Below are 13582 nucleotides of genomic sequence, written 5' to 3'. Positions count from 1 at the left end.
TACCTAACCAGGCAATCTCTACAGGGGTTTATTTACCTAACCAGGCAATCTCTACAGTGGTTTATTTACCTAACCAGGCAATCTCTACAGTGGTTTATTTACCTAACCAGGCAATCTCTACAGCGGTTTATTTACCTAACCAGGCAATCTCTACAGGGGTTTATTTACCTAACCAGGCAATCTCTACAGCGGTTTATTTACCTAACCAGGCAATCTCTACAGGGGTTTATTTACCTAACCAGGCAATCTCTACAGGGGTTTATTTACCTAACCAGGCAATCTCTACAGGGGTTTATTTACCTAACCAGGAAATCTCTACAGTGGTTTATTTACCTAACCAGGCAATCTCTACAGTGTATTGTCCGGCACAATGGAATCACAGTATGAGGGCGGTGCTGCAATTCTCACCCCTAAATAGGGTGTACACTTAATTAGAAGTGCCCTTTGGAGGACACAGACAGACACACAATTCCTGTGGTGGATTGAGTTCACACACACACACACACACACACACACACACACACACACACAGTGTTCAGGGACATGGGAGAGCAGATTGTGTTTGTGGCAGTAGATTTTCCATAACCGTGTTAAAACCGTGATGTAACATCCTCCCAGCAAGCGGTCGGTCAACCAGGAAGACCCGGTGGTGTGTGTCTTTGTCTGTGTGCTTACAGACTATGAGCAAATATGCCCCAACAAGGCTCAGTTTGTTCTGTGCTAACTGCCAGTGCTCGAGAGGATTCAAACAAATGCTCAACACTGCTGCCAGCTCAGTTTCGCTCAGTTCTTCTCTTTGCGTGTTGGTCTGCGTGTGTGTGTGTGTCGGTGTGTGTACGACCACAGTTCACCCTTGATCTGTTTGGGGAAGTGTCTGGCCAAAGCCGAGGCTTGGTGGGTCCCTTTGGACCTGTAAATTGAGAAATTAGCTGGCAAAGAAATCTCGTTCCTGACAAGGACCAACTGAGGCAGGGTTGAAACTTTGGTGTGCTCAACCCAGGGCCTGGCCAGTATCTCTGGCCGCTTGTTTGACCAAAACCCAGGGCCTGGCCAGTATCTCTGGCCGCTTGTTTGACCAAAACAATATAAATCAAACTTTCCTATTAGTTCTATTAACATTATGAATGGATCTGAAGAGAACAGAACAGTGAGGATATCTAGTTCCAGGTTTGTCAAGAGTCAGGAGGACAGTCATGAGGCCATGGCCTCAACTACTATCATGCTCTCTGTGTGTGTGTGTGTGTGTGTGTGTTAGGCTTGGGCGGTATACTGGAGTATTTGGAAATAGCCATGGGATATTTTTTCAATACCGTTGAAGCAGATCACATTCTTCATTTCACCGGTCACATTATTTTACATTATGAACCGTAGTTTCCAGAACAGTTGAACCAGTCACGTGTTTGTCAGGAGAAAGTGGGAGCAGGGGAATCCAGCTGTGTATTATTGACAGGGGTCACACAGTGTTTTTTTCTTCTTCAATAGAGTGATCAGGGACGCGCAACTATAGTTTTCCTTCACATAAAATGCATTACTGCAACACATTCAGCAGGAAACATCTTCATTTTCCTCAAATGACAACAGAACGCTATTTAGCTGGCAGACGCACAAGTAAATGAGCTTACAATGAAAAAGCACTGTCTTTTTTTTTGTTGCTAAAATGACGCATGGACATATATATATTTATAATGTTTATCATAGAAAGAATGTAGCCAGCTAAATGTCCCAGTGAAAAGTAGGCAGGCTACACGGAGAAAAGGACCAGTGAAAACTAGGCAGGCTACACAGAGAAAAGGACCAGTGAAAACTAGGCAGGCTACACGGAGGAAAGGACCAGAGAAAACTAGGCAGGCTACACGGAGAGAAGGACCAGAGAAAACTAGGCAGGCTACACGGAGGAAAGGACCAGAGAAAACTAGGCAGGCTACACGGAGAGAAGGACCAGAGAAAACTAGGCAGGCTACACGGAGGAAAGGACCAGAGAAAACTAGGCAGGCTACACGGAGAGAAGGACCAGAGAAAACTAGGCAGGCTACACGGAGGAAAGGACCAGAGAAAACTAGGCAGGCTACACGGAGAGAAGGACCAGAGAAAACTAGGCAGGCTACACGGAGGAAAGGACCAGAGAAAACTAGGCAGGCTACACGGAGAGAAGGACCAGAGAAAAGTAGCTCCACATCAGTCTGAGCTGAGTGGAGATAGAACGCCCGTTCCTGAATTCTCATCGGAGTGGAGAAGTGAAACTGAAGCACAAAATGAGTCTTATGCAGAAATGACAATAAGAAGCATTTTAGATCTGCGCAGCAAGATATTTCTGATGCGTTTTCTCTTTTCTTCCTGCGAGGAAAAAAACACAGAATTCTGCGTTAATGCGACCCCAAAGTTGAACTTGCTAGTGGCTGAATTAATACGGTGACGGGCATCATATTATGTTAGCTTACCGACCTGTTAGAGAAGTCAAAGCTCTTTGGAGGAGCTTTTTGTACAGCTGCCACTATCTTCATTTCCTTGCGTTCTTCTCTCCTCTCCGTTCTCTGCCCCTCCTCCCTCATCTCCGAGCAGAGCAGGCAGGCCCGTTGCCCTAGCGACACCAAGCAGAGCAGGCAGGCCCGTTGCCCTAGCGACTCCAAGCAGAGCAGGCAGGCCCGTTGCCCTAGCAACTCCAAGCAGAGCAGGCAGGCCCGTTGCCCTAGCGACTCCAGACTCCACACAGACACAGCTTGTACACATGCTGCTCCAGAGCCAGTACTGGTCTTCCTTCAGACAAGCTGCTGCTCCAGAGCCAGTACTGTTCTTCCTCCAGACAAGCTGCTGCTCCAGAGCCAGTACTGTTCTTCCTTCAGACAAGCTGCTGCTCCAGAGCCAGTACTGTTCTTCCTCCAGACAAGCTGCTGCCCCAGAGCCAGTACTGTTCTTCCTCCAGACAAGCTGCTGCTCCAGAGCCAGTACTGTTCTTCCTCCAAGCTGCTGCTCCAGAGCCAGTACTGGTCTTCCTTCAGACAAGCTGCTGCCCCAGAGCCAGTACTGTTCTTCCTTCAGACAAGCTGCTGCTCCAGAGCCAGTACTGTTCTTCCTCCAGACAAGCTGCTGCTCCAGAGCCAGTACTGTTCTTCCTCCAGACAAGCTGCTGCCCCAGAGCCAGTACTGTTCTTCCTCCAGACAAGCTGCTGCTTCAGAGCCAGTACTGGTCTTCCTCCAAGCTGCTGCTCCAGAGCCAGTACTGGTCTTCCTCCAAGCTGCTGCTCCAGAGCCAGTACTGGTCTTCCTCCAAGCTGCATCAAAACCTTGTTCATTTGCACAATGTCTCTGATTCACGTTCGCTTGTAAATGTCCAACATCACCAAACATGACATTCGGTAGCTCCTCCCTATATACAGAGCATTCGGAAAGTATTCAGACCCCTTCCCCTTTTCCACATTTTGTTACGTTACAGCCTTAAATAAAACATGTTTCTAATCAATCTACACACAATACCCCATAATGACAAAGTGAAAACAGGTTTTTATAATTTTTTGCAAATGTATAAAAAAATTAAATAATGAAATACCATATTTACATAAGTATTCAGACCCTTTGCTATGAGACTCGAAATTTAGCTCAGGTGCATCCTGTTTCCATTGATCATCCTTGAGATGTTTTACAACTTGATTGGAGTCCACCTGTGGTAAATTCAATTGATTGGACATGATTTGGAAAGGCACACACCTGTCTATATAAAGGTCCCACAGTTGACAGTGCATGTCAGAGCAAAACCCAAGCCATGAGGTCTAAGGAATTGTCCGTAGAGCTCCGAGACAGGATTAAGTCGAGGCACAGATCTGGGGAAGGGTATTAAAAAATGTCTGCAGCATTGAAGGTCCCCAAGAACACTGTGCCTCCAAGAACCCAATGGTCACTTTGACAAAGCTCTAGAGTTCCTCTGTAGAGATGGGAGAACCTTCCAGAAGGACAACCATCTCTGCAGCACTGAAAATAGCTGTGCAGCGACGCTCCCCATCCAACCAGACAAAGCTTGAGAGGATCTGCAGAGAAGAATGGGAGAAACTCCCCAAATACAAGTGTGCCAAGCTTGTAGCGTCATAACCAAGAAGACTCAAGGCTGTAATCACTGCCAAAGGTGCTTCAACAAAGTACTGAGTAAAGGGTCTGAATACTTATGTAAATGTAATAAACGTTTTTGATTTAAATACATTTTCAAAAATTTCTAAAAACCTGTTTTTGCTTTGTCATTATGGGGTTTTGTGTGTAGATTGTTGAGGGGGAAAAAAACGATTTAATGAATTTTAGAATAAGGCTGTAACGTAACAAAATGTGGAAAAAGTCAAAGGGTCTGAAAACTTTCCGAATTACCTGTCTTTGCAATCTGTTTACTTTCGTTTGTGCTCGTTTGCGTATTTAGCTAGTAGCCTCCATGGAAATCCACTAGTACTTGTGCTATTTCTGTTAGCATTCTGGTAATAGACGCCCAATGGGCTTTTTTTGCGAGGGGATTTTAGCGCCCCCTTGTGTACTAAGCCGTTAATACCGTAAATCCCGGGATGAGAGAACGACGGTATGACGATATGAAAATCTGGATACCGTCCAACCCTAGTGTGTGTGTGTGTGTGTGTGTGTGTGTGTGTGTGTGTGTGTGTGTGTGGTCTAGTCAGAGCCTGTACGCTACCGCCCACATAAATACCACAACCACACCAGGCTGAGGAAGACTCAACCACACCAGGCTGAGGAAGACACAACCACACCAGGCTGAGGTAGACTCAACCACACCAGGCTGAGGAAGACTCAACCACACCAGGCTGAGGAAGACTCAACCACACCAGGCTGAGGAAGACTCAACCACACCAGGCTGAGGTAGACAGTGTCTAATAAGGTTTCTGCTACAAGGATTGGTCATTCTGGTGGAAATGTTGCAACAGGAGATCATGAGTCAGCTACTGTGTGTTCCACCATACTGCCCTTTTACCGAGTCAGCTTCTGTCTGTTCCACCATACCCTCCTCCCCATGGGAAAGGCGGAGGTCACTTTTAGTTCAATTTAGCCGAGGTGAATTAGATTTGAATTTGAGAATTTTAAACATCCTTGTAGAAAATAAACTCACTTTTCTCTCAACGATACTGGAAATTGAATTTCAATTCATCTTCCGAATTGAGTGAATTGCAAATGGAATTGACCCCCAAACCTCAAATACAGGGCCCAGAACTGATAAATGTGATCTCACCAGCTTGCATGTATTTCTCCAGCTGTTCACGTCGTTGCTCCACCTCAGCCGGCGTCAGCGTGAAGATCTTCTTCGGGGGGAAAGCAGGCACCACATTGTTCCCGTACTCCTTCTTTATCTGGGAGGGAATAAAAACATTACATGTTCACGGTCTGAAGCCGAATGGGAAGAAAGGACTTGTCATCACCATCATGTTTGAACTACTCTGAGACCGATCATATTGTAGCAACCTTATAAGGATAAAAGTTATTTCATACAACCAAATCTCTATTTTTGATGATGTAAATGGCATGTTATAGAAGGGTCCAGACTCCTTTTTTGTTGTTGTGATTTCACGTTTGAGAAACAGCAAAATCACTTCCTCATCCTTGTTGTGTAAGTACTCCCTGAAAGAAACATGAACAAAGGCTAAAAAAAAAAAAAAAATTCATCCGTTTAGAAAAGGAAAAAGCTCTCAGTATAGTGAAACAGGTTTTTAGATGTTGTACACATGACATTGTGTCATTCCAAACTGTTATATTCAGTTTTTGTGCGACTCGAGACGCTTCCCCCCATCTAGCTGTTCCATTCTCCATGTAGCCTGCGGCAACAGGTATCTGCCAAAATAAAGGAAACGCCAACATAAAGTGTCTTAAAACGGTGTTGGGCCACCACGAGCTGCCAGAACATCTTCAATGCGCCCCAAGTGTCTGGAACTGTGTGGAAGCACCCCATGCTTTCAATATAACTTTGTATCCCTCATTTATTCAAGTGTTTTCTTTATTTTGTCAGCTACCTGTAAGAATGGACGGAAAGGTATCACTCGAGTCGCAAACAAAATGGAATATAACGTCACGGATATGTTCGGAATGACACCATTTAATGTGCTCAATTGGTAGAGCGTGGCGCTTGTAACGCCAGGGTAGTGGGTTCGATCCCCGGGACCACCCATACGTAAAAATGTATGCGCTCATGACTGTAAGTCGCTTTGGATAAAAGCGTCTGCTAAATGGCATATTATTATTATTATTATTATTATTATCTAAAGACCTGCATCACTATACTGAGAGCTTTGCCGTTACTAAAAGGACATATTTGGATGATTTTGGAGCCTTTGTTCATGTTAATTGAGCCCCCATACTACGCAACAAGGATGAGGAAGTGAGTTGATGTTTCGGGTAAGTTTCTCAAAAACTTGAAATCACAAAAAAAGGAGTCTGGATCCTTCTATAACATCCATTTACATAAAAAAAATAGAGATTTTGTGGTAAAATAGAAAACCTTTCCTTGAACCCAACACCTTGCAACCTCGTAACCTTGTAACGGTTAAGGCTTTGGCTTGACAGTCGCTGGACCTGGGACTACCCCCGAATTCGCTACATTGGTGTCAGAAGTGGGATGGCGCCCGTGAGGCCATCAGAGAGGCGTGTCCACGTGAGGGACTTGGTATAGAAAAAGTGTGTGGACAAGCTCTCCCAAAGGAAGGGGGTAATGTAGCAACCTTAACCCAACACCTAGCGACCTCATCAAAAGGTTCAGACCTCTTGGCGTAACGGTTAAGGCGTTGGCTTGACAGTCGCTGGACCTGGGTTTGAGTCCCAAGACAAAGAAAGATTATGGCAACAATGTGGTGCCTGCTACAATATCTTAAAATAGTTAGTTACTTAAAAGTTTGAACGGAGCAAAGTACAGAGATTCTTGTTGAAAACCTGCTCCAGAGCGCTCAGGACCTCAGACTGGGGCGAAGGTTCACCTTCCAACAGGACAACGACCCTAAGCACACAGCCAAGACAACGCAGGAGTGGCTTCGGGACAAGTCTCTGAATGCCCTTGAGTGGCCCAGACAGAGCAAAGGTGCTTCAACAAAGTAGAGTAAAAGGGTCTGAATACTTATGTAAAATTTGATTTTTCAGTTTTTTATTTTCAATAAATTAGCATACATTTCTAAAAACCAGTTTTTGCTTTGTCCTTATGGGGTATTGTGTGTAGATTGATGAGGGGGGGGGGGGGGGGGGACAATTTAATCAATTTTAGAATAAGGCTGTAACGTAACAACATGTGGAAAAAGTCAAGGGGTCTGAATACTTTCCAAAAGCACTGTATGTATTGTGCTTACCTGTTGGTGTAGGCCCAGGAGCTGGCTGTAGCGGACCTGACAGTGCAGGACACCATTCACATGGATGTTGAAGGCCTGTAGAAGAGATGAGGTCACAATAGATTCTTACTGAGCAGTTAGTTACTCTCGCATATAGGCTACACAGACCAGTAAAATAATTCAACTCAAATTAAAACTCATTATGTCATTCTATTATTTTGAAAATACATTTTATTAGTGCTATAATGTTTCTTGGGACCTGCCTAAAACAAATTAAGAATGAATTACTGGATTTATTAAAATAAAAACGTCCACCTACATAGGTCTACTCCCACTCCTAAATTTGACAGCGTGCGCATGGGAAATATTAAAAAAAAGGCACAACGTGGTAAAAATGGGGACTGTATGAATTGGGTTGTAAAAAAACATTGCCAGATTATTTATTTGTTTGCAACATACCGTAAGGTCTGTCTGAGGTGTATTATCTAGCGCTGCTCAGTTCATAGGCTTTGTTTTCATCATGGATTTATGTAGCTCAGTTGGTAGAGCGTGGCGCTTGCAACGCCAGGGTTGTGGGTTTCGTTTCCCACGGGGGGAGGCCAGTATGAAAAATGTATGCACTCACTAACTGTAAATCGCTCTGGATAAGAGCGTCTGCTAAAATGACTAAAATGTCAAATGTAAACTAGGGGGCTTCCCAAATGGCACCCTATTCACTATATAGGGCACTACTTTTGACCAGGGCCTGCACTATACAGTATATGGAATAGGGTGCCAGTTGGGACATAGCCTAGATTGATTAAGTGTTGCTCTGCTCTGGGAATACATTGCACAGCCTAACACAAGTCTTTCATCCACAGATGTAGCTTGTGTTATGCAGTGGCCCAATAACACACTGTTATGGATGTAGGGTAATGAATGGTGTTGCAAAACCAGAAGTTAACTTGTTGGCTCAACTTCCTGTTTGTTTTGACAAGAGCTATCAGGCTCCACCTACGCAACAGTAATGTTTGGAATCGACAATAGCCAATCATGTGAGTGGGGTCAGATGTAGAGTCCAATCACAGGCAGGCAAAGCTAATATGAACCGCGGTTTTCCGTTGTGGAAGGCTTCATTAATATGACACATTTCTTCTTGGAACACGGAGGTGTTTTGGTATGATAACCCCTGCCTCTCTCCTCAACAGAACAGCCAACCCCTGCCTCTCTCCTCAACAGAACAGCCAACCCCTGCCTCTCTCCTCAACAGAACAGCCAACCCCTGCCTCTCTCCTCAACAGAACAGCCAACCCCTGCCTCTCTCCTCAACAGAACAGCCAACCCCTGCCTCTCTCCTCAACAGAACAGCCAACCCCTGCCTCTCTCCTCAACAGAACAGCCAACCCCTGCCTCTCTCCTCAACAGAACAGCCAACCCCTGCCTCTCTCCTCAACAGAACAGCCAACCCCTGCCTCTCTCCTCAACAGAACAGCCAACCCCTGCCTCTCTCCTCAACAGAACAGCCAACCCCTGCCTCTCTCCTCAACAGAACAGCCAACCCCTGCCTCTCTCCTCAGCAGAACAGCCAACCCCTGCCTCTCTCCTCAACAGAACAGCCAACCCCTGCCTCTCTCCTCAACACATAGTTAACTCCTGCCTCTCTCCTCAACACATAGTTAACCCCTGCCTCTCCTTAACCAACCCCTGCCTCTCTCTTCAACAGACGCAAAGCCAATCCCTGCCCCTCTCCTCAGACACATAGCTAAACCCCGTCTCTCTTTAACCAAACCCTGTCTCTCTTCAACTGTTTTACAGCCAGCAATGGACCACTAGCCTAACTGATAAAACTGTTTTTGTAGAAGGAAATCAGTATTCTGTCCAAGAGTTCATCACCTCACCAACTTGTTATGACACAATCTTGCATCAGCTCTACTTTAAAATCAGTCTTATAGATATTAGCCATGTTTCTTATGAATAAAACATATCACAGGAATGCTATGCAAAGTTGCAGACAGAGCATCTGGCAATGCGTCAATTCAACAACAGTCCAGAACTACTGTATACTGTGTAGGAAATGAGAACAGACTTCTGTTCTGTGACTTCAGGGGAATTTACTTCAAGTTTGACTTCAGTCTGTCTGGTTATCTATTGTCCCTTGGGGGACCTGGAACTGCCTGTCTGTCTTCAGAAAGCATCTGTCTAGGCCTAGACTGTCTTCAGAAAGCATCTGACCCTAGCCCTAGACTGTCTTCAGAAAGCATCTGTTCTAGCCCTAGACTGTCTTCAGAAAGCATCTGTTCTAGCCCTAGACTGTCTTCAGAAAGCATCTGACCCTAGCCCTAGACTGTCTTCAGAAAGCATCTGACCCTAGCCCTAGACTGTCTTCAGAAAGCATTTGACCCTAGCCCTAGACTGTCTTCAGAAAGCATTTGACCCTAGCCCTAGACTGTCTTCAGAAAGCATCTGTCTAGGCCTAGACTCTCTTCAGAAAGCATCTGACCCTAGCCCTAGACTGTCTTCAGAAAGCATCTGTCTAGGCCTAGACTGTCTTCAGAAAGCATCTGACCCTAGCCCTAGACTGTCTTCAGAAAGCATCTGTCTAGGCCTAGACTGTCTTCAGAAAGCATCTGACCCTAGCCCTAGACTGTCTTCAGAAAGCATCTGTCTGTCTTCAGAAACCATCTGTCTAGGCCTAGACTGTCTTCAGAAAGTATTAGACTATACACTATAGATCATTAACTATAAACTATAGACTGTAAACTATAAACTATATACTGTAAACTATGGACTATAGAGTTTAAACTATAGACTGTAATCTATAGATAAAATAATTAACATAAGATTCCATCTCTCTGTCCATTCGCGTCTGTCTGTCAGTCCGTCCGTCCGTCCGTCAGTCTGTCCGTCAGTCCGTCTGTCCGTCAGTCTGTCTGTCTGTCAGTCCGTCTGTCTGTCTGTCAGTCCGTCTGTCTGTCAGTCCGTCTGTCCGTCAGTCTGCCAGTCTGTTCATACTAGTCAACAAGATGCCATGTCATCCGTCTTAAACAACTAGTTTCTGATAGTGACCCCCAACTTTAAGGATGCTGGTGGTTGCTTCCTGCAGGCTAAAGTTGGTCAACTGGAACAGGAATGTACCAAAATCTAAACACAGGGGTCAATCACAGGACAAGAGAAGCATACTGTAGAACGAAATAATAGTATAAAGATGCACATGCAGGCTAAACGAAATGTTCAGGCAGGCTGAGTGAGGAATAATTATGACAGATGACAAAAGACAGCAGTGTGTCCCAAATGACACCCTATTCCCTATGTAGTGCACTACTTTAGACCAGAGAATGGCACCCTATTCCCTATGTAGTGCACTGCTTTAGACCAGAGAATGGCACCCTATTCCCTATGTAGTGCACTACTTTAGACCAGAGAATAACACCCTATTCCCTATGTAGTGCACTACTTTTGACCAGAGAATGACACCCTATTCCCTATGTAGTGCACTACTTTAGACCAGAGAATAACACCCTATTCCCTATGTAGTGCACTACTTTTGACCAGAGCCCTACTTTCTGAATTAAGTCGAAACTTCTAGAATAATAGGGTTGTCATTTAGCTAGCTAGCTACCTAGCCTAATCACCCTATTTGAAGCAGTTAGGCTGCAAAATTAGCCCGGCCTCAACAATCACAGGCTGCATCTGGCTAAACTAGCAGCTAACTACAGTCGAATGAGGAGCATGTCGATGTCATGATGGAATAAGTCGGGGTAGCAATTGTTAGCGAGATGATAGGTGGAGCCATAACATGAGCTATGAATTTACGTGTGACATGTCATTTGTCGTAACCGTTATCACAAAATAGCTGTTAGGTTAACTAGTTACCACAGCCACAAAGTCAAAATTGGCTATATCGTAAAAAATTCATGAAAACAAACATTTGCTTTTTGGTCTCAATTTCAAAAGGTTAGACACACATTTAGCAGTGTGGTTAGGTGTAAAATGTGATTTTAAGAAGAGAAATAGGCGGGACGTATGATTTTGTGACGACCGCTCTTCATTTACAGGCATGAATCACAAAGTAGGCACACATGAACCCTACATTAGTTCATCTCTGCAGGTTTGTAATCTGATTTATTGGAGCCGGGCAAAGATAGATGCAACCATTAGGCCTCACTCCCCCCGATCTGAGATACCTACTGCAGCCATACCCTTCCTCCACACACACACACACACACACACACACACAACACCCGTTCTGCCAGTCACATTCTGTTAAAGGTCCCCAAAGCACACACATCCCTGCAGTTCGCTGCAGCTAGCGACTGGAACGAGCTGCAAAAAACACTCAAACTGGACAGTTTTATCTCCATCTCTTAATTCAAAGACTCAATCATGGACACTCTTACTGACAGTTGTGGCTGCTTGGCGTGATGTATTGTTGTCTCTACCTTCTTGCCCTTTGTGCTGTTGTCTGTGCACAATAATGTTTCTCGCCATCACGGTTGACAACTCCGTTGTGTCCTCCTCCCAGAGTGCGAAGAGCCTTGGCGTGACCCTGGACAACACCCTGTCGTTCTCCGCTAACATCAAGGCGGTGACCTGATCCTGTAGGTTCATGCTCTACAACATTCGGAGAGTACGACCCTGCCTTACACAGGAAGCGGCACAGGTCCTAATCCAGGCACTTGTAGTCACCTGGAATGCATTTCAATTAACAGCTGTGCCTTCTTAAAAGTTAATTTGTGGAATTTCTTTCCTTCTTAATGCGTTTGAGCCAATCAGTTGTGTTGTGACAAGGTAGGGGGGGTATACAGAAGATAGCCCTATTTGGTAAAAGACCAAGTCCATATTATGGCAAGAACACCTCCAGGCTGTGTAAGGGCTATTTTACCAAGAAGGAGAGTGATGGAGTGCTGCATCAGATGACCTGGCCTCCACAATCCCCCATCCTCAACCAAATTGAGATGGTTTGGGTTGAGTCGGACCACAGAGTGAAGGAAAAGCAGCCAACAAGTGCTCAGCATATGTGGGAACTCCTTAAAGACTGTTGGAAAAGCATTCCAGGTGAAGCGGGTTGAGAGAATGCAAAGAGTGTGCAAAGCTGTCATCAAGGCAATGGGTGGCTATTTGAAGAATCTCACTTTTTTGGTTACTACATGACTCCATATGTGTTATTTCATAGTTGATGTCTTCACTATTGTTCTACAATGTAGAAAATAGTACAAATAAAGAGAAACCCTTGAATGGGTTGGTGTTAAAACTTTTGAACTGTAGGGTATATCCCAGACAAGATTAAAGAATAGGACAAAGTCAATATAAGTCAGTGCTTGCGTCCGTAGCAGTTGGTATGAATTTGAGTGGTTACATACAATACATATTGACAGAATGGCTGTGGGACAGAGAGACTGTTGCTGTACTCCCAGGTAAGGCCTTTGCTTCCAGTACCACTGAAGGCCACAGTCTTCAGTCAGGAAGCTTGAAGATGATGTGTGTCACCATCAAGCCCATGTCACAGCTGTCCCCATCCAGGCCCCATGTCACGTCCAGGCCCCATGTCACAGCTGTCCCCATCCAGGCCCCATGTCACAGCTGTCCCCATCCAGGCCCCATGTCACAGCTGTCCCCATCCAGGCCCCATGTCACAGCTGTCCCCATCCAGGCCCCATGTCACAGCTGTCCCCATCCAGGACCCATGTCACAGCTGTCCCCATCCAGGCCCCATGTCACAGCTGTCCCCATCCAGGCCCCATGTCACAGCTGTCCCCATCCAGGCCCCATGTCACAGCTGTCCCCATCCAGGCCCCATGTCACAGCTGTCCCCATCCAGGCCCCATGTCACAGCTGTCCCCATCCAGGCCCCATGTCACAGCTGTCCCCATCCAGGCCCCATGTCACAGCTGTCCCCATCCAGGCCCCATGTCACAGCATGCAGTGGTGTGACAGGGAGATGACAACGCATTATGTACCTTACATCAGCAAAGACATGTTCACTGCACATGTTGCTGAACAAGTCAACCCGTTTGTTAGTGTCATTGATATGGAAATTCACATACAAATATTCAGTTCATTGACTGTAATACCTGTAGGGTCCTGTGGTGAAAGAAGGCCGTGCACGGTATTAGCCAACAGCTTTCTTCCCGGCCCGTATTCACAGTATGACTAGTGATCTAGGACCAGCTCTCCCTTGTCAATGTAATTATTCACTGTGATATTTAAAAAAAGCCTAAACTGATCCTAAATCAGTACTCCAACCGAGATGCTTGTCTGTCTGTCTGTCTGTCTGTCTGTCTGTTCTAGTGATCTAACTCTTCTCTTCATCTGAAATG

General features: G+C 45.4%; 1 protein-coding gene across 1 annotated transcript in view; it reads right to left on the bottom strand.

Annotated features, from left to right (window-relative positions):
• LOC311108505 (sorting nexin-17-like) overlaps positions 1-13582 on the bottom strand; it is an 83638-nt gene that overhangs the window by 51258 nt on the left and 18798 nt on the right. The window contains exons 2-3 of the mRNA XM_084151137.1: positions 7308-7382; positions 5213-5330 (exon numbers count right to left, since the gene is read on the bottom strand). Coding sequence (XP_084007263.1) covers positions 5213-5330; positions 7308-7382 — 193 coding nt within the window. The remainder of the gene's footprint in view (positions 1-5212; positions 5331-7307; positions 7383-13582) is intronic.

This window comes from Coregonus lavaretus (assembly GCF_964263955.1).
Source record: "Coregonus lavaretus genome assembly, chromosome: 33".
Classification (NCBI taxonomy): domain Eukaryota; kingdom Metazoa; phylum Chordata; class Actinopteri; order Salmoniformes; family Salmonidae; genus Coregonus; species Coregonus lavaretus.
Note: the sequence above shows the minus strand (reverse complement) of the source record. Positions and strands in the feature narration are given on the sequence as shown.